The sequence below is a fragment of the Linepithema humile genome, chromosome 4, assembly GCF_040581485.1.
Source record: "Linepithema humile isolate Giens D197 chromosome 4, Lhum_UNIL_v1.0, whole genome shotgun sequence".
In the NCBI taxonomy this organism is placed as follows: Eukaryota; Metazoa; Arthropoda; class Insecta; order Hymenoptera; family Formicidae; genus Linepithema; species Linepithema humile.
Genome location: NC_090131.1, coordinates 20,901,809 through 20,927,973, shown reverse-complemented (window position 1 = coordinate 20,927,973; position 26,165 = coordinate 20,901,809). Strand labels below are relative to the sequence as shown.

Genomic DNA, 26,165 nt, shown 5'->3' with positions numbered 1-26,165 from the left:
CAGAATTTCGCAAGTTTTCGCAAATTTCGCAATATTTTAAAAGGTATAAATTTAAACACACAATTGTCACGACGAAAGGAACTGTGCAAAAATCGCGATAGTCGTAGGAAGATATACAAAGATCGAGCCGAAATAGACGATTTCGTCCCGAGAGAGTAAATCCATTGAAAAAGGTTTTCCACCGTCTATCCAGGCACGCACATTGCTAGACATTTTTCGTACGAATCACTCACAAGCACATATATATGTTAACGGATAAAACTAGCACGCGAGCAAATACCTTACAAGTGCAGTCCAATTTCGTTGGAATAAACCCCGTGTTTGAGTCGCGTTTCGAGTCGCTTCTACATACAGGTAATGTAACAATATTTTCTATAGTATCGAGCGCAACTCATACACTGTTTGCCCAAAATTCCTTCTAAACAATAGTAAACATCGCAATAATGAATTATAATAAATTCTGGTAACAATAAATATCATAATAATAAATTATTAAGTAGCAGCAGAAATATTCTCTCAAGTATAAAGCAGAAATACTCTCTCCGTCGTTTATTTTAACCAAACTCTATTTAAATAAAAATTTGATTTTAAACTTTATTCATAAAATATTCAACATCATATATAACAAAAATTACAAGAAATTATGATTTGCCATAAAAAGAGAAAAATTGACTTTCAATTTATTGCAAGATCTACGATCTACCTAAAAGACCTCGTTTCGCGCAAAATTTGTCAGTAGAGTTAAAGCTCCTGATCCCTCGCTGCAGTCACATTGAATTATGACGGCAGGAGCGAGAAATTGTGTCAAAAATTTTTTTTTGCATTTTATGTCGAAGTAAATTATTTTTTTTCACATATCATCACTCACGCGTTTAATAACGTAGATTGATAAAATATACCGAAGGTTCTTTTTTCGATTTATAAGATAATAAATAGCGTACTTTATTCATTTTTATTCATTTTTGCTATAAATGTAAAACTTATGAAGATTGAATTACGTGCATTCGCTAATGTGCAAGATAATAAAAAGAGAAGCTTTCGAGGTGTGATTTACCAATTTATACCATCAAATCCAAATGGGATGGTGTATAAAAAACTAATTTAATTCGACGTATACTGCAAGAATAAAATTCACAAGATTTCTCGCCTCTAATGCTATAATTCAATATAGCTGAAGTGAGGAAATAGGAGCCTTAAGGCGCGACGCTGCTCCGGAATGATCTCATCCATTTGGCTAGTGGGTGTTGCAACGAGGAGTGAACGGGGAGAAAGAGACGCCCGAAGAGCGACGACGATGAGGAGGCCCGAAACGACGAATCGTTACGAGGAAAGGCAGAAAGCGAAATGGTGGCATTCCATCTTGCACACCGCGAAGACAATATTGCTCAAAGACGCTTTAAAAGTTCGGTAATAGGAGACACTATCCTCCCGAATGATTGCACCCGCATTCGTCTCGCCTTTCCCCCTATTACCATTTTCTCTTCTCTCCGTCTGTTCTCAAATGTCTGTGCACACCCGCGCCGTCTCAAAGCACACATTCTTCTCGTCTCGGCTTTCTAAAGATGCCAAATCGCCGCTCCGCCGCCTTGGCGCATGAATCTTAAAAATTGGCTCTGTGCGCGCATCGTTCCGAAATCAGTTCTGCGTCACGTACAGTATGGGTTTTCCCTCTCATCCAAAGCTTTTCTTTCAGGATTCAATCGAACTACCTAACGATTTATTCCGCCTCATCCTTTCAGAAATATTATAAATGCAGAACGCATTTGTGGAACGTTCAATATGAATGAGCGAAACCGTCCGCTGTACGTCAGAATTAATGAAGCACCAAGGAATATGAAAGGGCTCATGTGATCACACGCATCAGATGTATAAATTTACATGAATAATAGAAATATAATATGTACATACAGCGTGTTTGACCGCCGATGGAATGTACATAAATAACAGCATTAGACTCATAATGCCGCATAATCGAACATGTACATCACTTAATAGCATAATTAAATCGGCATCGTAATTATTCCATCAAATATGCTTCCAAATTTTAATAAAGACGCGTCAAAGCCAAATTATAATATTTGCGTAGAAAATAATGTGGGTATTATTATGTTTCGACATGAATAATATATAGCGTGCGTGTTAACAAACCGCGTTCGTACGCAGCATAAGCGTATAAAATTTTAGTTCTCTTAGGCTTTTGTTGAATGTACTTGCATCAAGTACACACAGAAAAATATCATTCTATTGCTAAGAAAAGTAATTACTCGGCTTACTTTTCTTTTTTTAAGTAACAATTATCTTTAATAAAGAATATTTTCTTGATAATAGTCTTAAAATATACTCATCACAAATTTTTGATAAACTCATTATCATATACTCAAAAGAAGTAGTTATTTTTTGGTGAAGAATATTATAAAATTGTATCGAAGAAAAGTCAGATTTGGTTAATTTAATAAGCAAATAGAATTCTTTTTCTAATTTAATATTCTTGATTGAAGTATTAAACTTACTGGGATCAAAATATATTTTGAATAAATTTGATGCTTATGATGAACTTACGATAGATTTGCGTATATATGAACTTATAAAATACTTAAAGCAAGTAATATTTACTTAAATACAGTATGTATTTTTCTGTGTGTACATTCTTATTTCGCGTGAGAATGACTGCATAATAGGGCACGCAGCCTGTTCAACAGTAATGCCATTACTAACCATCTAACACCAGCTTCAAGAGCCCGCTAGGCCCGCGGCGGACAAGCACATTAATTTTTCTCACCGCGCCCAAACCTACCGCGACGTTATTTACCGGAGCGAAACCGAGAAAAACCGTGGCAGAGTAGTCACACGATAAAGAGAGAGAGAGAGAGAGAGAGAGAGAGAGAGAGAGAAAGAGAGAGAGAGAGCAGCTCCCTCTGACTTGCTGCATCGGTCGGGAACAACGCCGCCGGCCAACCACGAGACGAGCGACTGCAGAGCGCAGCTACGAAAGGGCCTTCTGCCATTTCGTAAATCAGCCTGGCGAGCTAAAAGCTTCGCCTGGAAGAGTCGCTGCACCGTGAAAGGATCTAATGCGCGTCGCCGTGCAACATCGCGCCACACGGCACTCTCTTTCTCTCTCTCTCTCTCTCTCCTTGGGAAAACATCCCGCCGGAAATTCACGCCAGTTACCTTTTTTAGAGTTTGTTTCAGTAATCAAGCATGTGCATTACTGCGCGAGCACATACAAAGACGCGCCACCGGAATATACGCAAACTTTAATTCTAAGCCGGTTATACTTTACATATTATAGCGAAATTTTCCTCATCCACTATCTACATCTAATCACGCGTCCGCACGTCTTCCACGAATATTAATTATCTGTTGCTTTCGACGTGAGGCCCTAATAAAGAAAGTTGCCTTCTCTCTACTATCCTGTTATAGCCAACCAGGTGTGGCTAATAGGACTTAAATCGAATTAAAACTCATATTAAACGTTAAAAGTTCATTAACTTTTAATTTAACCCTATTAACCTCTTTTTGCTTGTAACTCTCAATTTTATTTCGCTAGAATGTAACAAACTTCGAGAAGTGCGCTAACCATAATTAATCATTGAAATTTATACATGTCATAGTCTACCAACCACTCTAGCTAAACTATTTAAATTATGTAATTTCGATGTGTACGAATACGCGAATAAGTGACAGCACAAAAATTAATTGCAAGTGAACTGTTCGCGTCTGAGCTAGTTTCGATCTCATCAATTATTCACTTTTGTTTTGGCATCAATTTATCTTCTATTCTCTTGATATCTTATATTCGTGCTCTCATTATTGAGAAACATAATCCTGCTCGTAACGAATAACGCATATTTACTCCGCAAAGTGTGCCAGCGATCACAGTCCCCCGATTATTCTCGTTGACTATTGTTCTTCGTAGTTTCTCCGCATATTGTTTTCGTTTATACCTTGGAGAGTATTAACAATGCACTCGGTGTAGTTGCATCTCCCGTGAGAATCGATCGTAGTTTCATGCTGTAAGCGAGTACCGTACATTCGTACAGTTGCATACCAATTGTTTCCGCCATGCTTAAATGAAATATTCCGAGAATATGATCTAAATGTATAATATGAAACGCCTCGTTCACTAATTCGTTAATTAATATATAGGCGAACGTTATCAAAAATGTATGCTCAGATTTATTATTGCTTGGCGCTTTTGCGTTATCGAGAATGTTTTTACGCTTTCAAATAAAATTTAAAAAAAAAATCCAACTAAAATATAGGATAAATAAAATATAGAACAATTCTCTATACACAGAACTCTTCACACAAATCTATTTTTTATACCTTTGTAAAAAAAGCTATATCTATATAGGTTTGGTGTGTAAACGTGCCTTGACGCGGAGAGAAAAATGGAGTATAAAACAGGAAGATAGGTAATCGTCGCGGTGCAGTTGAACCATCACACAGACATAGTTTCCGCCAACTGTCTACACGCTCACTTCAATCGGCATCAACAAGCGTCACAGGTTACGAGCGCGCGCGGTGTATTCGCCACGCAATACACGTGTACGTGTCATATTCGCGCTTCGCACGCACACACACACACACACGCGCGCACGCGCGCGCGCGCAGACACACCTCATACATTTATTTATGGAAGATTCCGGAGAGTCGACAGACCAGATGCAGCATCACACGACTAGAAATCGCGCTAGTTTCGGACGACACGAGCGGCTATCGCCACGGGAGAAGACTCGATTTACATACGCAACTTTTGCAGTTTAACGGCAAATATACGGCGCGTAGTCATATATATCATACGCGCGGTGAACTCTCGGTCGACGGAGAGATCCGCGTCTCTGCGGTTGCTGTTTGCATTTTCGAGAGAGAGTACTTCCGTTCCCGCATACGGCTCCAACCCCTACACTTAGTGCATTACAAATCCGCAATTTTCAGCAAACGTCATGGGATAGAAAGATCCACCGCAATGCGTATATGGGCGTATACATCACGGCTTTAGGCAAATATAATTACACTGATATAATTTTGGCAAGAGGTGGAATGTCATAACACACATCGCTCTCATCACGTAAGTTTACTGGCCGAATATAGGATATCGACGCAAATATCAATGCAAAGCAATCAACGGAGAAATTGATTGATAAGTACAATAATAACAGATGAGTCTTACGCGCGAAGTCTTAAATAAATCGGGGGACAAAGTAGTGCATTAGTAATATTGAGGCAGAACTCAATTTCGCATTCATCTTGTTATTGTTAATTAATGGATGCCTGCTAGAGGCGCATTGATTGATAATTTCACATTGCCGGAACGGCCACTTGCAATGTCGATGCTCATAATCGGCGCCGTGCTAATGGATGGTTTGTTATTTGGCGCGTGCGATCAAGCGTCTCCACGTGCGACAACGTTAACGAGATATTAAATGATAGCGGTCGCACGCAAAGCTGTCACTGCGGTTGTTACCTCGACGTATTTTAGCCGTTACAGTTGTGACCTGTTCATTTCTAGATATATGGCATTCAATGCAAGTCTTCACAATTTTTTATCTTTGCACAAATATTGCATAATTAATTTTATCTTTTAGAAATCAAATGTACGCTTGGAAAATAATATTAATAATAAATAAGATCTATGAGAACTATAGAACAGAGTTGTTGCACGTGCAAAATATTGCAAAGTTTCAAATAGTTATAAATATTTCGATCTTAACTACGAGTCAGTGTACGTAATTCGAAAATTACGAGATCAAAAGATTGTACACATGCAGTGAAGAGAATCCGTGATCAGGGCTGAAACGTTCAATAACTATTTGAAACTTTACAGCGTGTCACACAAACTCCACCTATATTTACAGGTCTCATGAATCTTATTTCGTAATATTATTTTTTATATTAGAATATTATTTTTCTCTAATTATTTTAAAATATACACTTATTCGTATTTAAATTTATTATATTGCGTCATATTGTAAAAAAAATACTATTGTTTTTATTTTAAATCTTTTTGCAAGATAATTAAACATTATCAAGTAAATAGTCCAATTTTTACGTAATAAAAACGTTCAAAGGCTTAATAAGAGGGTCTAACGTTATAAGATAAAAGAGGAGTAACCAGAGACGAATCTTGTTTCAGTATCCACGAGTCAGCAAATTAGGGTGTATTTTAACGTTGGCCCCTGAGAAATTAGGACCCTCGCTATCGCTATAGGAATCCCTCCGAGGCAGCCAGTTCGATGTTAAACGCTTGGGCGCGATAATTATACGCTTCTGGGACGCCGCGTGGCCCGTGAACGCGATTAACTCCTGGTATTTCGGCGTCCGACTTAATCTACGCGTTATCATCTAGATTACGCAGCACGAGGACTAGCCGTGCAGCCCGAATCTCAATCTTCCGTGATTTGCCAGCTCGATTCCGCGCGTTCGAATATTGCTCGGATAACGCGCGCACGAAATTGGAGGTTGAATTAGCAAATTTGCGAAAGAAAGAAAAAATTGAACGGTACATGGTCACTTCTCTGAAAAATACATACAATTGAGTGTAAGATGTAATACACGTGCAAATTTTATCTTCATCTCTGAAACTAAATTGAAGAAAGCCTGAAATCGTGGCCGAAACATACGTATTGTAATATTTGTATTGATCTATAATAGTTTTGTAGTTTTGCATTATTCATTTTTATCCGATTTTTAGCTGATGCATCTATTTTTTATCTAAGAATCCATTTGTAAATAATTTTGATGATATTACTTGTGAAGACACGCAAAATTGTAAAAATGACAAATTTTAGCGCACTAGAAAATTTTAACGCACAGGATTTGACATGAAACGCTCGTCAAGCAAAGATATTGATAAAATTACGAGGCGTACATAAAAACTGCTCGAACTCGTCAGCGCCAACTCGTCCTTTCCAATGTTCTCGCGCTCCCCTTCGACGCACCTAACCGTCTCGCGAGAATTGCAGAGCGCACTCAAACACAAAATTTCTAGGGAAAATCGCAAGTTCGCGCATTTAGCTACAACGTCAGTCATTATAATGGACGCTCGTGTTATTACGAGTTAACATGCTGCCGGTATAAGCAGCTTTCGCACGTTACCGCACTACAGAGCTCTCGAGGATAAGAATCCCTAACATCGAATAAGATAAGAGGCGGAGAACGATAACAGCCATTAAGCAAGATAAAGCGCGCTCATCGCGGTAAAGCGCTAAGGTATCCCAAATTGCCGGTATAACAAGCATAACAGTAAGAGCTGAAATGTTGTTTAACGACTCGAATTTCTCTCGCGCGAGAAAATCGTGTATCAGTCGCTTGAATCTTGTCGCGATCGAGACCGGGGATGAAAATTCAACCCGCCGATAACGGCGGAGCGGCTCGTTTATACAGCATTATGCAGCATAATCTAATGCAGCGCTATAAAGAGGTAAGAAAAACGTTGCTGCCGGATGCGAAGGAGGATCTCTCATTGCCTCATCGAGATAATGTCCCCAGGTTAGCGCGGTTTTCTTCTTTTCTCCAACAGCACCGATGGAGATTCGCGTGAGGAATTCGTCGATGTAATTTTGCGCGAGAACGACACGTTGGAATTTGCACAAGCGTTCTTTTGTCGCCGGCGATATTACTATGACAGATTCTGGGCTGCACATACACAGCCGAGCTATTTCACAGCGATAAGAGCTCCGAGATCGTGTGATTACTACATGATCGATCATATTCGCCGTTCAACTTTACACGCGAAGAGCATGTATAATATCAAAATCGATACCATAATAATTCTCCAATATCTTCCACACGATTGCTGTCATCATTCGCTTAAGGACTGTAATGCACTTTTACCTCTTAAATGGTATACACGGATCATTTCGTGCCCTATCAAACTTTCAGTTTTCAAAGCTTTCAATTTGCTAGAATAAAAAGTTTTCAACGTTTTTAAACATGTAATATAATTGGCTAGAAACTTTAAACAAAACGTGTAGAATTTTTTTCACAATTTTTAAGCGCTTTAACATTGTGAAAAACCAACTCAGACACGAAAGACACGAATAAAATGTCAAAAATATATGTGTCACGTAAGGATTATAGCATTGTTTACGATCTAATTTTCACGAACGCATCTGTTTTAAAGCAAGCTTATAATGAAATATCACTCTCGCCAACGCAAAATTTAATACAATCAGCTTTCCCATCTGACGAGAATTACTACTTCTGGAAACACTATAATGCGAATGAATTGAGAAAGGGGATCGAGCGAGGAAAGAAAAATCGACTGTTGGGAAAGTGAACCTTTCTCTTTATAAATAAGGGTGACGGGCGTCTACGGATCGGTCGCGCGACTATGTAATAAGACCTCGCCGCGCGGCCGGTATTGGCAAGCCTTGATTTATTCCAACCAACCGAGAGACGGGAACGTCGGAACGCGTACTAACCGTGGCGGAAAAGCGTGAGAAGCGGGCGGCCGCCATAATCGAGTACACGTTTCCTTCTCCATCCCCTTCGCATGAAAGACGCATGGGATTGCATAAGCTACCGTTAGAATCTCTTATATTCTCGGAGTGTCCCCGGCTTTATAACAAAACGCTCGTCCGCGAATGCGGTCGTCGTCGTAAAGTCCGACTCCGAAAGTACCGTTGCACGTACGACCTTCGCGAAAGCGACATCCTCGAGACGCCTCGTGCCGATCTGAACCGCTTGAATATTCTTTCCGGCGATCCCGCGTGCAGTATACATCGCATTCGCGTGAAAATTTCAACATTCCTAAGCCGCGTCAGGATCACGAGATATTTCGCCTCGAATATTAACTGGATATAAAATGAAATCCACATTCAAGGAATGACGCCCATTCGGTGAGACGTTTTCATCGATCGAGCACGATCCATTAGGTGACAGCATAAAAAAAATACGAAAGGATTTTGCGAAAGCTTTTCCTCGACCGTTTTGTTTTAACCACTCGCTCCAATCGTTCTATGTATCCGCTATTTGGAGAACGACGATGAAGAAACTTCTCTCTCTCCCTCATACTAATTTCGCGCTCTTTTCGTACAAGACCGACGTCAATCGACGGACCATTATGGGGAACCCGATTAGAACGTGGCTCGAGGCTCGTAAAGTTCACGATGCCAAAGCTTCAATGTAGAGCGACGGTGGTGAAAATGAGAGAGACTCGGCGCTGGCACGAGCAGTTTACGCCCTCGAAAAAGCCGCCCTCGCTTTCGTGGAATTTAAGTTCCTAACTATTTGAACGGTTGCCAGAAATAAAGCTCCCGGACAGCGCCGTCGACCAGAAATTATTTCTCAAGTTCCGCAACGCGCAACTTTATTTCTGTGTATAAGCGGTCTGCTTTCGCCGATGCTTAACGGCGTTCAAAGTCTACTGCGATGAACAATGTTGTCTTGGCTCGTGCGATAACATAAATACCTCATCGGAAAACATGCACACATAAAGGAACAGTTTTTTTTATTAATAGCAGGCTAAGAGCGAAGAGAAGTAATAAACGTGATAATAAACGATACCGTCGACCGTCGCGACTTTTACAGATCATAATAGAAATCTTCACACGCAATAGGGACGAGTAATGAGTAAGTTAGACACGCAAGAAAAAGCCGAAAAAAAAGTGAAAGAGCTGGAAATTCTCGCTAACAAACGGCATCGGCATGTTCTCAAAGAAAATCATTACTCGCAATTTTTACATTTTATCCAAGAACAAAGTAATAAATTTCAAACAAAACCACGACTGCTACGTAAAATTTAAAATAAAAATCACAAAGTTTCATAATGTTAATTACAAAATGAAAATATCAGTACTGTACAGTAGTGTCTTTTATTATATTCATTATTGGCGGAAATCTGATATCAGAGAGAAGCTTGAGAGCGGTCATTCTGGCGTTTTTTGTAAAGCGCTTAGCTATCCCTATTCAATTATTCACCATTATTTAAGGAACAACTTCGATTTAACATCTTTGAGTAACATTTAATATTTAATAATAATCTTGATTTAGTAATGCGTGATATATAGTATTTTGCAAACGCTAACGTAAACTAACATGTCACAGCATACAAAATACACTCAGAGATTACGAACAAGTCAACTGCTCAAGTTGAATCAACACTATTTTAATGCATTATTTTGCATTTGCAAATTTTGCGAATAGCAATCTTTATAAATACTTAAGTTTTATCATCCCTCAAACAGCGATTGCAACAAATATTATGAAATTATTTATTTATATCATTTATTTATATTAAAACAGGCTAACAAATCTAACTAAATTTAATAAAATAAAAGAAAAAAATAATGCAATAACCCATGCAGTAATTTTTAAAACGTAAAAAACAGAAAATTAATTGCTTTATAATATATAAAAAATTTGATAGCGCGATAAATGTTTACTTTAATGCTGCCTCGCAGCGCTCTATGATTGTTTTTTTCTGTTTAAATTTTTTTTGTGATCTGTTGTCTCCACATTGTTACGATTGATATCATTCGCACAGCGTTTAACACTCACGCAGCAAAATTACAGGAAGAATTGTTCTGTATCATTGTGTTATCGTTTTACAAAACATGATTGCAGCAATGTTAGGAGATTATTATCCTGCAGGTAATTAACAGTTTGCGCTGTAAAGTTAAACTTGATTTTGATTTCCTTCCGCCGCTGTTGCCTGCTTCGTGAGTGTTAAACGGATCGTAACTCCATGCAACCATGCCTTTCCGAGTTATTTCTTTGTCATAATGTAACAAAGTGCGCGTTAGGAATGCGGTTAAAGTTTGGAATGTCGTTCAAAGTGTCACGCGATCATATTTTTGAATGAGTGAGTGCTATGAAGGAGCATTAAAAGAAGAAGGTCGAAGCAGTTATCAGATATTCGTTGAGCAATTTGGAAGTGAATAATTTATCACATATTTATTATTTGTTATTTGTTGAATATATTAATTATTTATCTACGTGACGCAAATAAATTTTTAATAAACTGAATATATTTACAATTTACAATATTTATATAATAATTATATGACAATTAGAAAGACTTGTTTTGATATTTGCGTAATTATTTTGTTAAATATTTGTTTGAGAGACAAATAAAAAATTTATTGCACGTAATAATTATTTTTCAAATGTTAATTACTTTGAACGTTATTGAGAGATTTCAATTATCAATATTTCTTTTTTTTAAAGATCAACCCTGGTAGAAAGTGCCATGCTAGATCCTGATGTCTAGTTAGCTCCCATCTTGACTGTCACATGTTGTATCCCCATTTAATATAATAAATTTAGTTTTGACGTGGCGCGAGCGTCAAGCTATTTCTAGCGAGGCGCTAGAAATATACTATGTTAATAATGTCTGACTAGAAGTAGCCTGGCGCTAGTTTACTCCAGACTACTTCTAGTATAGTAAAATAAGAACTGCGTGAGAACTAGCTATCGCCACATCATGGCTAGATAGTACAACATCAGAACTAGCGTGCGCCACACCACGGCTAGATAGCATTACACTAGAGCTAGCTAACGCCTCACTAGTCGATTAAGTCGGGTATTAGACTGGAAGAATGTGATGATTTTGTGTCTGGCGCTAGTCTGCATGCCATACTAGCTCCTTATCAGGCAGTGGGGCAAGTAAGTTAGCGCCAGCCTAGCACCATGGTAATTTTTCTACCAGGGAACGTATAAACTACAACTACAACTACGCCGATCATGTGCTAATGAGTGACAAATAGAGCACCAAAATCTTACGGGATCTTTAAATAGCTAGAAACCCATTTTAGACGCTTCAATAGCTTTAAATACTGAAAATGACAACCTTTGATAAATGATAACATGGCGAAGAGTATTTTAGCTGCAGTAATAGAGAATCCTCACGTAGACGATAATTAGCTCGCAGAAATGGAATAATCACACTTTAATTTTACGAAGATATATCCAGAAATTTTATCCACATATTATTGCATCAGAAATTGTGTAACAATGATTTATAAATTTAATTTTGTAATTAAATACGTACGAAGATTACAACAAATAACACATTGTAAAAGTTTTGTTCGCTTATATAGCAACGGTAATATCTATTTATTATTAATTAATTAAATTCTCAAGTTTATTTTTTAGATGAATAGTAAAGATCAAATATAAATGACAACCCTTAAAAGAGCTATTACCAGTAATATGGCTAACTTTGATTAATTTATGGAAGCAATTACCGCAGAAACGTGTTCTTGTGTTTTGATGGAAAGCGATGGCGGACGCGGCTGATATATTGGAACAAAGAACAAATATGAAACTTTTAGTGAAGTTTAAATTTTTAGTGAAAAAAATTGAATTCAAAATTCGTGAAATGTTACATAAAATTTATAAGGATCAAGTTATGAGGGAAAAAGAGATATTTTGACGATATCGAAGAAGATAATCATAAAACCGATTTCAACAGATGAGTTCCAGGAATACTATCAGATATGAAAAAAAACTAGTCTTCGTATGTATTGCGTCATAAAAGAACTTCTGGAACGCGAAAATAGTTAATGCAGCCAATCCTCAATGATATACAAGAAGAAAAAAATATGTTTGCGAACTTCATTGACTGATATGAATCTAAATGTGTCACACAAGTATAATATAAAAATATACAGAAATATTTCACACAATAGATTGGAACTAATTCATGTGACAAAAAAAAATTTGCTATTAATAATGATTAAGTGTATTGAATTCTTGCAACGAGACAATTTAATTTTTTTTAGCTTATCCGTTCACATTTAACAAACCATCTATATTCATTTTACAATTAAAATTACATTGTATTATATAATATAATTAAAGCCCCGTAGACGGGATATATTCCCCTGATCCACAATTTGAGAGAATGTAATACGAACATATATCAAATGGCAATGTCAAAAATAAATTAAAATAGTTATACATTTTAAACTCTAAAATAAATGCGATGTTGAGATTAATAAGCTTCATAAAATATTCATAAAAAGTCTCATAAAATAACAACTCTTACAATTAAATTTTTTTTTGCTAATATTCATAACGTCATTTCACACGTCTTTCCGTCGAAAATAAGCAAAAGTTACTGATTTTTGTAAATACATTCAAGAGTAATATTGTTGTAAGCTTAAATTCAGAGTGTCTCGCACTCTTCATGTCGACATACATACATCATTAATCACGTTAACGTCAAAGAATAAGTCGTAAAAGTATTCGATAAATGCCTGAGAAAAAAATGGTATAATTGGTCAGATATAAATATATATAATTAGTTATGAAAAGATTTCATAACATGTGTAATTTTATATGATCGTATAAAATATTACATGTTATCAGATCTTTTCATAACTAATTATATATATTTATATCTGACCATATTATACTATTTTTTCTCGGATATAGTCCACTCTTTTCTTTCAAATAACCGAGATACCATCTTATTATTCATAATTAAAAAATCATGAGAAAATACGAAAAGTGCTGTATACACATAGGAAACTTGTACTAGGAACCTGTATTGGTGCAACGTGCGACAGAAGGACTCGGTCTGTTCTACTAAATCCTACATCTTATTTCTCGAGATTCTTAATGTGCAAGAAAAATCTCTACTAGCCGTATCGATATTCAACTGAAAATGATGGAAAAATGATACGCTCGAGCAGACTTTATAAGTTAAAACGAAAGCCGAGCGATATGTCGAAGAATAATATAGCGCACGTTCGTTCCGCCATTTGGATCCGCGAAATATTCCGTTTATTTCGCGCACAGAGCAGAATTTATTCCGGTACCTGGTATTTCGGTCAGATATTTCATAACCCTCTATTGCAGCTACTGAAAAATATTTCGATATCTGCGTACTTATTGATTTCATCTATCGCGCTATTCCGCTCTTTTGTTCTTTTTTCTCCCATCGTTCTCGCAATTTCTCCACCTTTCGTTATGTCTTCCTAGCTTTCTTATTGTTACACTTCTTTAGAATATAATACATTCTAACAAACATAAATATCTGCATTTGTCGAATATCGATCTTTCAACAAGATTTTATCGATATTCTGTGAAAAGAAAACTTTTGAACGTGTATAGAAAGGTGTGATTCATAAATATTAGATTGATAAAACTTTTCCAGATGACATAACACATTTATCCAAATATTTTTGCATAGGTCAGCAATTAATATCGTACAGGCAGATTGTAATATAATTGATTTTTGTCGACTTCCAAAAAAAAAAATGCAAAAAGAACAAGTTAAAAAATTACGTCTAATAGCGATGCAAGATTTAACTATCACTTGAAGAGAAGAATATTGCAGTCTCTGAAACGAGACTTTCTACCGACACTTTTGAAACGCTCGTCATCGTAAATTTATGCTTCGCGAAGTACGTCGCTCATGCTCGTGGCACCGTGATTAATTCACAGTTATTCTATGCGCATAATTATAATTGCGCTTTCAAATATATAAATTCTGAAACTGCAAGTTCTCTTTTCAACGCGCGCTAGTCTCATTAATCTCAACGGAACTATTTGCTCAACTACTCGCACGATGGAGCTAAAATCGTTAGTCTACGGAGGCATCATCGGACGTTCTGGATGGAGGCCCGAATCCGATCTTCAAAGTGTCCATCAGTCTTACGTCTGTTATTAATCAAATACGACTGACAACTACAATATTGCTCGCTATCAATCAATCACAGGTAGTCGGCTGAGTCAGTCGCGAATTATCCGGTAACACATCCAGTTGTGCATCAATGATAAATGCTAATGAGTTTAGCAGTACACTAGAATGCGTATTATACTCAATCATCGAGACTGAATATCTCTCTGCACCGCGACTGTAGAAAGACAGCATTATCACAGCTCAATTATAGTTTAATGTCTACATTTTCTATTCCAGTTCTTTTTTCGCTTATTTTTAAGCAAGAACATTCGCATGAGACCGCACAACTCATCAATATCTGAGACCGACATACGTTTGTCAGTAATAGAAGAGGAACAGAGGTAGGTATATGAATAAAAAGAGAAAGAGGAGGAACACGAGCAAGAGACGGGACTCCAATTAAGTGGCGTGGGACGTGAGCGCCACGAGAACATCGTTACAGCATCGAGATCGCCATTATGCCGCGAAGAGGACGACCCTAACGACGTGGCGACTGTGATTTATGGTCCAACGAAAACGCGCCACGCGGGACACATGGATTATATGTCTACGGAGAGTAACTTTCCGAAAGCACTTTACAAGAGTAGATTAAGAGAATAATGCACTTGGCCTTTGTCATCTTTGCCAGCAGCAAAATTAGCCTCATTCGCGTTAATACGCGAACGACCGTGAGCTTCGCGATATATTGCGAAACAAGCAGCACGGTATGCGCCGGTGGTGATTACGACAAAAACAGGAGGTGTTTTTAATTGACTATGCAGGGTACCCTCAAGTCTGTCGACATGCCTTTATTCGCGGACTGTCTAATTAATTCGGAATTGATTACTCTTCAGCCAGAATTGTTTAACATTCAACTTTGAGTAACTTTCTAATTAAAGCAAAATCTACGCGAAGCGCCCGTCTTAGTTTGATCTTTAATACTCGCGGTTTCCAATAACGATGAAATCACGTCCGGCTCCTCTCTCAGGACACCCTATACAAACGCGTTGATTTACGAGCCGCATTGCGGTCGTCAGATCAAAGTGCATATTCGTTGATAGTAGTAGCCGGAAATACCGGCTCTTGATTGCCTCGTGGTTGCCAAGTCCCGCGAACGGTCAGATGAACACACACGCAATGACGCGCTCACTTACCTGACACCGCTAGATGGACAGTTCTGATTAATGGCGGATGGACGTTGACTTGACACTCGTAAAGGCCGGCATCTCGTTCCGTGGCCGAGCGCAGAAGCAATCGCCAGTCGTTAGGCTTCTTAAAGGCTAGGGAGAATCTGGAGTCGCTCGCGTACGTGTCCAGGCCGATGGTAAGCAAATGGAGCTCTTCGTTCCGTCTACGCACCCAGGATACCTGTAATGAAAAAAAGAACAATGTAAAGAATTCATCGTGAGATTATTCACAAATATTAGTCAATTGTTTTAAAGTCGTTACTTTTAATTGAGAAATTAGTTTAAAAAATCACATATATTTCTTAACAAAATTTAAATAATTCCATTTTTAGTTTCATACTTTGGTTAAAGTTAATAAGTTAGGCATAAAATTTCACTTAAATTTTAATTTTAAAAACTTAAAAACCAAAATCATCAATAATAATCGCAAAGATTATTCCGCTGATAAACAACAAACTATTAGTTAAAATTGCAAAAAAAAAGAATATATAGATTTCTTTTATCGACACTTTCTTCCTTTTGACCACATGCTAGTGAGCTCCGAAAATTATTAGCTCCGAACCCCGAAAAGTCGCTATTCATTCTTAGACTATACGCAAGCGAGTGTGCGGACAGGTCACATTTATACGCGGTCGACTTTCGTGAGTGGACGTGCAAGAGTAGTCTTGTTCCTTTCGCGGAAGCGCCAAGAACACTTTGCATAAATCACGCGCATCGAAGCTAATGGAACAGTGTGCCATAAAAATACGGCCGTATTACCCGTAAATCACGCTAAGTTATACCGTTAACGGCTGTTATCTGACGCAAATATATGTCCGCACTTTAAAATCGATTGTATCGTCCCCATTCGCTTAAGCACGAATAGAAGCTTTGCGCGCACAAAAAAAAAGTTCTGACAGCTTCGATAAACTTAGCCCCGGCGATAAACTCGCGAAGTGTTCCTGGCATTAATTCCTTTCGGTGTCACGCTGAGATGAAACGGAAATCAATATATCAGTCTCTGCAAAAAGCCCCGCCTTTGCAAAAATGCAATTTCAAGCTCATCCTAATTTGTCTGTAATAGGATGCTGAAATGCAGACGTAGTAGATTACTGATATAATCCCACCCTTTAAAAATTTTAATTAAAATTACAAAATATGAGAATTAATATTATGCATGAATTTTCAAGATATCATATGAAAAGTTCCAATGCAAAATTCATTAAATGTATAATTTTTAATTTCAACAGAAATACAACAAAAACATGCAGCTCTGTAACTGTAAATAATTTCAGTTTTATATGAAAAGTTTTTATTTTTGTTTTCGTGGATAGAAAATTCTTATTTTAAGTTCTTTATGTTTATTTTATTCTATTAATATTTCATGTATTTATAATATAGTAAAATATGTCTCGGATTTATCAAATAATACTGATGAGTCAAATTGACCGAAATCTGCATTGAGCAAGTTTTTTGCATAAAATCTTTTTATATGCAAATCACATTGCCTGCGGATCACAACAAATCGAAGTTAGATGCAATATCATAAAAGTTGTCTTCTGATAATATGTTGGAACAATTTATTCCGATACTTATGATCCGACGTACGAAAGTTTGATAACGGAGAAGTTAAAGAATCGTTAGTTGCATCGCGCGCGTTATGCAGGAGCTGCCGTTTCAACTGGGAAGCGCGTCCTAGAAATAGAGAACAGTGCGAACGGAAGGAGCAGTCATTTGTCATTATTATAAAGGACTCAGCAGTGAATAATTACGTCTTAGCGACTTTATATCTATGGTGCAACATTTAACCTGATTTCCATATGTCGTTCCGCATCATTTACAATCGGTACGTTGAATTGCGTGTCGTTATCCAAACATTAAAGTTCTGCATAATTTTTCGAAGTTATTTATATAATTTGAACACCACACCGTATTGCTCGCTCGCTTTCATAATTAGCATATTTACGTGTCAACTAATAAGCGTGTTCACCGGCGTAAAATATGTGGCAAAGTTACGCCGCGAACGGCCGACACCGCCGCTGGTCATCGAACGGAGTCTCCGCAAAGAGGTAAAATGTTACCAAAGTTTCGATTTTGCATTCGTGCGTGCAGAAGACCGCGTTCCCTCTCGTACGTCATCCGTAAAAGCGGGACAGGTCCGAGGTGCGCGCGCTCGTGCATTTATCACATGCAAATTGAGCCGCAAACCAAACGTCAAAGCAGCACGCGGGTCTCGTCCGCGTTACGACAGCTGCACACAGCCGTATTATTTCGGGAACCGTACGCGGGCGCGGCCAGGTCAATCATCCAAATTCTCATCGCCAAACCAAATTATTCGCTAGCTATAATTGTGTCATTGAATCACTCGCTTTAGGATAAATTGCGAGGTAAAAAGCCTATTAAAATTATATGTATTTAAAATAAATTTTGTTTAATTTGCGAAACACTCTGTACTAACTTTACACGAGTATTTATCTACCGTGGAATTAAATTATTAATTTTGAAACACACATTACATATAAATAATAGTTTTAAATTTTTTAGTCTTCTTGGTAGTTTATTAATTTAATTAATTAAATAAATTATTAGCATTTATATCAAATTATAATTGACATTTGTTAATTATTAAATTATTAACATTAATTAAATTATTAACATTTACAGTGTATTATAATTCTGACCATTTCGTCTAATTTGCTAAACACTTTGCACTGAATTTACACAAATTCTTATGTATACTAAATCAAATTATATTTTCAAATACATTATACATATGCAATAAATATTAACATTGATTTTTTTTTAATGCTTTTGGTAGTTCATTAATAAATTATCAGCATTTCACAGAGGCATCATAATATTACTCTATATTTAGTAACATATAGATGGTTGATGGATTATTCGCAAAGCATTTACGGATGTACTCGTTCGCGCACGGGTATACGCGGACATTCGCCAAATTAACGATTTATGCATTCAATGTTTCGGATGCTGATCAATACGTGTGGCAATATACTGCTTGTTTATTTACTCTATTTGGGCAAACATTTATCGCGGATATGCCATACACACGGGCGACTTCCGCTTTTATATTCTATCAACCGCTGCAAAATCTATGTGTGTTCGCAATTTTACATATGGAAGTATGTTCAAGAGTGTAGATTGGAAATGTGTTAGTAAATTCCTATTGAAGTTAATAGCACTAAACCATCCAATATGTTTGCAAAAACACAAACTCCATTTAGCAAACGCGAAATATGATTATTTAATGTAAATTGTTTTGAAAATATTGTATTATGCATTGTGTTCTTTATGGCCAATATCTATTTTATATTTATGTGACATTTCGAAATATTCCATATATTTTAACCTACTAGCCATTTCGCGACACCGCAATAATTTGCTGTTGTAAAAGTATTTGAAAAAAGTTCATTCAGAACTCGAATTTTCGGAAAGTCTAAAAATTTTCAAATAACGAATTTCACGATTCAGTGTTTTCAATGCAACATGATACTTTCGAAAGAGTTCGCGACCCTGATAATACTAAATAGAATCGGAAATACCAAAAGTTTCGGAATTTACTACTCTCTTCGGTTAACTGCGGAACCTCTTAAATCACCGCGAAACTCTCGCGAGTTACGCGGTTACAACTCCGACAGTGGAGGGATCTCGTTTCGGGCAACCGTGATCTCTGACGCTTGTCGAAATCCGTAAAGCCAGTTCTAACTGGAATTCAGGCCGCGGGCACAAAGGTAAGAAAATTGGATTCCGTCGACCCATCGACGCAACGACAGACGAACCGCAATCGAAACCCGACGGTTTTGTGTGTGCAAAATATAAAAAGAAAAGTTACGTCGCGTACTGACGAGCCACGCAAAGTCGCTCACGCCTTGAAAATGACGAAGGGAAATAACTTTCATTGTCCACCGTCGGGATAGCGTCGTCAACGGTGAGTCACGTTTACGAAACTTTAATTAGTCCTTGAACGTCTTATTGACGAGCTGTGGCAAAACTTCGCCCTTGGGTGAAGAAAGCTGCTGGGACTCATCGACGACGACGCGAGTCGCGCTAAATACAAGATAATGGATAAAGCAAGCGCGCGCATCGGATGATGGAAAATAATTAATTGAAAAGAAGTTAGATCCTCTTTCGCGAGGTGCGAAACGATGCGAAAGATCCTCGGAAAGAAAAAGAAAAGTAATAGGAAAAAGCTGAAGCGCGGCCGACAGATAATTGCTGGAGTGATTGCACGATAGTAGACTGACAAAAAGATTTTCGTTGCGATCTTCCATTACGTGGAGAATGATGAAGCAATCATGCGCAATTGTTAATTAGAAGAAAGATGAAACACACGGTGTAATAATATGAAATATGCAATTGATTCATATTCGCAAACTGTAAACAAATATTTCACATATTAAATATTAAAAAATTGTGTATGTATGTGTGCGTGTATTTTTTTTAATAAAAATGTTTTTCAAAAAACCATATATTTAAATTTTTATCTCGCAAAGTAATTTTCTTCAACTGCACAGTAGAATTCATAGTTAATTTCATAATAAAATTCCCTCAATTGGTAAGACTTGTGAGTTACGTGTCATCCAAGTTATTTTTTACTCATGCTAAAGTCACCAATCAATCATAATTATCAAATCACTAAAAATAAGGCAATTAAAAAAATTAATAATTTCGATTACTTGATTTTAAATCTCCTTAACTCGCTCAGAGTAACAATAGATCTCAGAACATATACTTATATAAGCTTTTTCGCTTCTTCCTTGATGACTAATCACCTCTCAAGATAGTAATCTTGGATTTTGAATTACCATATATATATATACATATATATAACCACCATATTTCTTAGCTACCAAGGAGCGATATACCGCCCTCCCTTTCGTACTCGAAAATTGCTAATGAACGCTGGCAACACTTTTATAAAATAATTGCAATTTATAAAACTACCAATAAGCATGATTCACGCTTTCTTCTTTTCGTTTCTTTTTCAAATATATTGCATTATTATTTAGTTCTATATTTCTGTATTAAAAGATAAATGCAACTCATAAATAACCACATATTCGAATTCAAATAATCAGATTATAACTGATTACGATAGCACTGACATTTTTTAGACGAAATCTAGCAGACTTTCTGTAATAATCAAACAGTTAAAAACTTCCACCAGGTGCTTGTAAAGTTATACTTTACGTAACAATGGACCATAACAGTCTCGTACATGTGCGCAGCTGTGGCATTCATAGTGCGAAAGCACACACCGTCTCTTAACCACGTGCGTGTCGGCACATGCAGCTGCAGATACATACATACACACTAGGAAATATAGCTCAGGATGTACATCGCACGGATGTAAGCGATAGATTGCGGTTGGCAATCTCATAACGCTTAATAATTCAATTCTCGCTGCAAATGGAGTTACATCGATGATGTTACACGATTTAAACGAAGAAAACGCAGTGATAACGCGATATGAGTGTAGGCAAGTGAGCGTTTGAACATCGGAATGTGAGCAATTGAACAATTTAAATATCTGGGATACGTACAGTAAAAAATGTTAATAATAAAAAGTTGGTAAACAACGCCATGGTAACATTTGATTACGTAATTTAATCGGAACAAGTGTATACATCAAAAATATAAGACTCCATTTTGTACGTTAATTATTGCTACACATTTATATATGTTGATTTTAATTAACTCGGGTGAATCGAATACAAAAAGCGTAAAATGTAATTTGCTCGTAAGTACAATCTCGTTTCCATCGGTTTTAGTTTTCAGCGCTATTGTTTTACACGTAAAATACTATGTTTCCAATAATAAGTTTATCAAGGTCCAGCGTTAATTATGTGAATAATTTAACATATAATTACGTGTTGATAAAATATACATTAAAATTTTGTTTTTTTTAATATTTTTGTTTTAATTTGTTTACTTGACATTATATTCGGAAGGTATTTCTCCTTAGAGAGCCTGGGATTTCCTAGGTTTCCTTTCTCATTTAAAGTCAAGAAAGTGATACCACTATGCACCACAATATTGTATAACTGGAAAGACGATCTCTGCGACTCCCTTTGGGATTGATGCGCCCAACGAATCAGTGCAGTCGAGCAATCGAGAAGCACTCATCTACATATCAATCCTGTGCAATTTCTATCAAATGCCACACGAGAAAAAAAAGAAAAACTCTAAACACAAAACTCGAGAGTTAACTTCTGATCGTCAAAAATTAATTGATTAGAATTATTGCAGCATTCAATTTCAATAATTTTAATAAATCATTATTTACAGTTTATAAAAATTTACATTATTCTATAAATAATATTTTCTCCTACTAAAATATTCGATATGTTAAATATTTCGCGCTGTAAAAAATCGAAAATTCTGCCTTTATATAACTATTATAAAAAATATAAAAAATATATAGTCATAGAATTATGTTAACACATAAAATACACTTGCTTAGATTCGTCTAACGAATAGATTCAGAGAGCTTAATATACGCGCATTATTTGCATAATAGCGTGTATATATGGCTGCACTATTATAAGTAAAAGCATCCGTTGCATACATACAAGTTCGATGTCTCCTTACAACTACACCAACTTGTTTTAAGCGATACGAACGTAAGACGTTAATTTGTATAACGTCGTATCACCGTAGAGAGAAAGAAAGAGAGAGAGAGAGAGAGAGAGAGTTTTGGCGCGTTTATAATTAATGCAGTAGCGACCTCCCCGTCGAGCTAATTACACAGGTATAAACTTGAGTGCAAGCGCGAGACGAAGACGCTGTTAAAAGTTCGGCCGATGTGCGCAGAAAGTCGCGAAAACGGGAAGAAGTTCAGGAACGACTTCGAGACAATTCGGAGTGCGGGGACCCGCTTATAAGAACCGCAGCTATTTGCATCGCGCCAATAACTTCGGGTTATGTATTAACTTCTCGTTTCTCTCATTCACGAGTCGCACCTAATAATCGAATTCCAAGTCCCATTAACGCGTAATACATAGTCATCACACTGTAACGAGTAACGAAAATTACGAAATATAAAACAATTCCCAGAGATATTTTTAATTTACGAATCCATTGACGAATTTAAATGGAATTTTTTTTTTGCCGTACGCGCAAATTCGAGACTTTAAAACGATAGTAAAATACATAGCGGTGATATTTTTAAAATATAATTATTCAGTATTCATCGGCAAAATATGTACTGAGATGTTTTACATAAATCGATTACTTCAATGGCGAAGGAGATGGGAGCTTAGAGGCATGGACTGCGTTTAAGTAGTTTAAGTCAATCATTCTTCGTACTCGGGGCCAACACCGGGCTACTGAGAATAAACAGCTGGAACAGCAAACTCACTGGTCCTGCATTAGAGAGCAGTTAAAGCGGCCGTCTTATTAACATTATTGATCGTGAGACAAGAAACAAGTCTTTGTTACTGTTAATGAAGTTGCTGCTGCTTCATAGCTTTTCTCAGCATCTTTCGTCGGAATAAAACAAACAGTTTTCTACCTCTCTTATCATGCGGAAAATGTACCGATCTGCCGTATATATGTCCATTAATAAATTATTAATATAAAATGTTTGCAAACTCGTTATTTACGTGACGTTTATCTAAAAATAATTTATATTATTAAAATAATAATAATATTGAATATAGAAATTCAGAATGTCTGATAAATATCAGAAATAATTGTTAGTATGGAAAATTTACTATGACGGAGATACCAAAAATATCGGTCATGACATAAATTCCTTCTAAGGCACGTTGGCTCGTTCTCGAGAATATTTGACATTTTGATCAAGAATATATTAAATTCACCTATTGGCATAAATAAAATAAACGCCTACAAAAAATCCAACCTAATATGTTTGTTTATGTGCGGTATAATGTGATTTCACGTATACAATTCTATAATAGCAAAGGCGTAAGATCGCCGACAATTTATTTTAACTGTCCGCGCGTTGAAGTTGAAAAAAATCAATTCTTAAATCGAATTCAAAAATGCAGTAATACAGAGAAATGCATATGCGATTCCCCCATCCTACCATATGAAACAACTTGTTTCACTCAGTTCACCGCACTCCCACTTAGAAAGATTGAATTCCAAGCACTCACAAACCAAGGAGCAAAATGTTACGGTATACTGTTTGTGAATGCTTCCTGGGCGATCCGAGCTTTGCTCGAGAGATTGCTAAGTTCAGCAACGATTTATAGAGATCGTGATACATCGTAAATAAAACGGCGTACTTACGCCGTTCGTTTTTTATGACGACCGATATCGACAAACGTATACTTCTTATAAATACAAGTTTGCAATTTGCCGAGATGGATAAATGCGCAATAAATATTTTCATCATCTGAATGTAGATTTTATGTAAAATATCAAATTATTTAATTATAAAAAAGAGCGAAAATATATGAGGAAAACACGCAGATAAGCTGTTAATAATAACAGTAATAAAAAAATAGCACGAGAAATTTTAACTTTAAAACGTATCGGTGTATTATAAAATATACTTCAAATAAAATTAAATCTTATGGTTGTTTATTTATGAAATATTTATCTACCTTTTTTATTTGATTATTTTTTTGTGGAAATTAAGCTCTGTAGTTGTTTCATTATAAAAAATAATCTTTATAAAAACAAATTTATAATAATAAATATAATATAATAATTACAATAATAAATAATGTATACTACAAAAATAATTTCTCCAACAATGCAATTTAAAGCCAGAACTCAAAGAGTTAATTAAATCGACAACACTATTACAAATAAATTTTTTTATTGCAAAATCAGAACAAAATTATTTACGTAGCGTCGATATCGATTCTTACTGACAACAAACTGCTACTCGTTTCAACTACTAGTCTCAGCAATATCTAGTTAGAAATTGTTTCAAAGGCTCACAACTATCAGTTTCTGCTAAATGCTCTCGTTACGTCTGTGCATCAGGAACTATCTTTAAAGCTCGATAGATATATACCGATCAGAAATAGTGCTGTGCGAAGAAACGTTACGTTCAAAGTGTATTTACCTCTTGGAATTAGTAAACACTTTACTGCAGCAGGGGTTTCAATCGAAAACTTGAAAACTATTTGCAGAGAACGTCACAATGAAAATACTGAACCCATTCTAATAATATTGTGGTTTATATAAATTATTGCCACACCAAACAATATTGTATTATGACAAGAGCCAAACTCTTTACCAAATTACATTAATATTTTTAATTGAAAATAATATAATATAATAATTTATAACATTTGAATTAATATTCCAACTTTACACGTTTATGTTAAAAATTTAAAATTATTTTAGATATAATTACAAAATATATAAATAAATTATATATTATACATTTTTGTATTATTCGTTCAATAAAAATAAACCATTTTTTATTTTATTTGAATAAACGCGTGATCTGCTTGCACAAAAGCGGTGAACGGCCGCGTGTCATAACTGTCATATGCATCATAGTGATAAAGCAGCCGCAAAATTAGGAGGAAAATATCCCACCGTTATCCGCGGAATTTCCTTTGGGAGAATTAGGATGAGCTAAGTGCCACATAGTAGCACATGAGAAAGGGAACAGGAAAACCAACAAGGTCTCTTCATAAAACAGTGTGGAGTGCTTGGCTTTTAGAAGATAACGTAATATCCCATATGTTGAGAATGTTATTATGTTTATTCATATATGTATGTTTATTTTCGCTCGTACTCCATATCAGAGTCATGTTTTTAAATGTTTTAATTGCAAAACAGTATTCCCTATTCTTCCAACCATTATAATCGTAAAAACTTGTGTAATAAAAGGTTTTTAAATATTTTTAATTATTATTTTTAAATATTATTTAGATAGATTTATAAGCCGCTTATAATCGCATAAAGCATCGAGTATATTGGTAAATTCACATATTATGTTTTGCATCAATATTTGCAAAGATGAAAAATGTATAGCTTACCTTAAGTAAGGTGTTCTGTACATTCTGTATTCTGCAGTGTATGTAAACTTCGGCACCAAGTTGTACGGTAATGTTACTTTCAGGATCCTCGAAAAATGGCCTCGGCTCTGGAGTGCCACTTGTTTCAGTCACGAAATTCTCCACCTCATAAACCTGTGTAACGTAAAACATCTTATAAACAATAAAAACTGAAATGCATTTGCACTTCCTATTATGTAATGCGCTTGTAAGAAGTAACCACTGTAATGACTGTTTTTGAAGCAGCACAAACTAGTCACCACTACTGTTAATTCTAAATATATATAACATTTCATTCAAAATGCAGTAAACGGTGAATACAAAGCGCTCAAACGGCCAACGTGAAAGCAATTCGAATTGCAAATGTTGGTG

At 36.2% G+C, this 26,165-nt stretch overlaps 1 protein-coding gene across 9 annotated transcripts in view; it reads right to left on the bottom strand.

Annotated features, from left to right (window-relative positions):
- Positions 1–26,165, bottom strand: part of LOC105667821 (defective proboscis extension response 14) — a 124,086-nt gene that overhangs the window by 55,936 nt on the left and 41,985 nt on the right. For all 9 annotated transcript variants that reach the window (XM_067353440.1, XM_067353436.1, XM_067353445.1 and 6 more), the window contains 2 exons: positions 25,776–25,928; positions 15,772–15,985 (listed from right to left, as the gene is read on the bottom strand). In XM_067353440.1, coding sequence (XP_067209541.1) covers positions 15,772–15,985; positions 25,776–25,928 — 367 coding nt within the window. The remainder of the gene's footprint in view (positions 1–15,771; positions 15,986–25,775; positions 25,929–26,165) is intronic.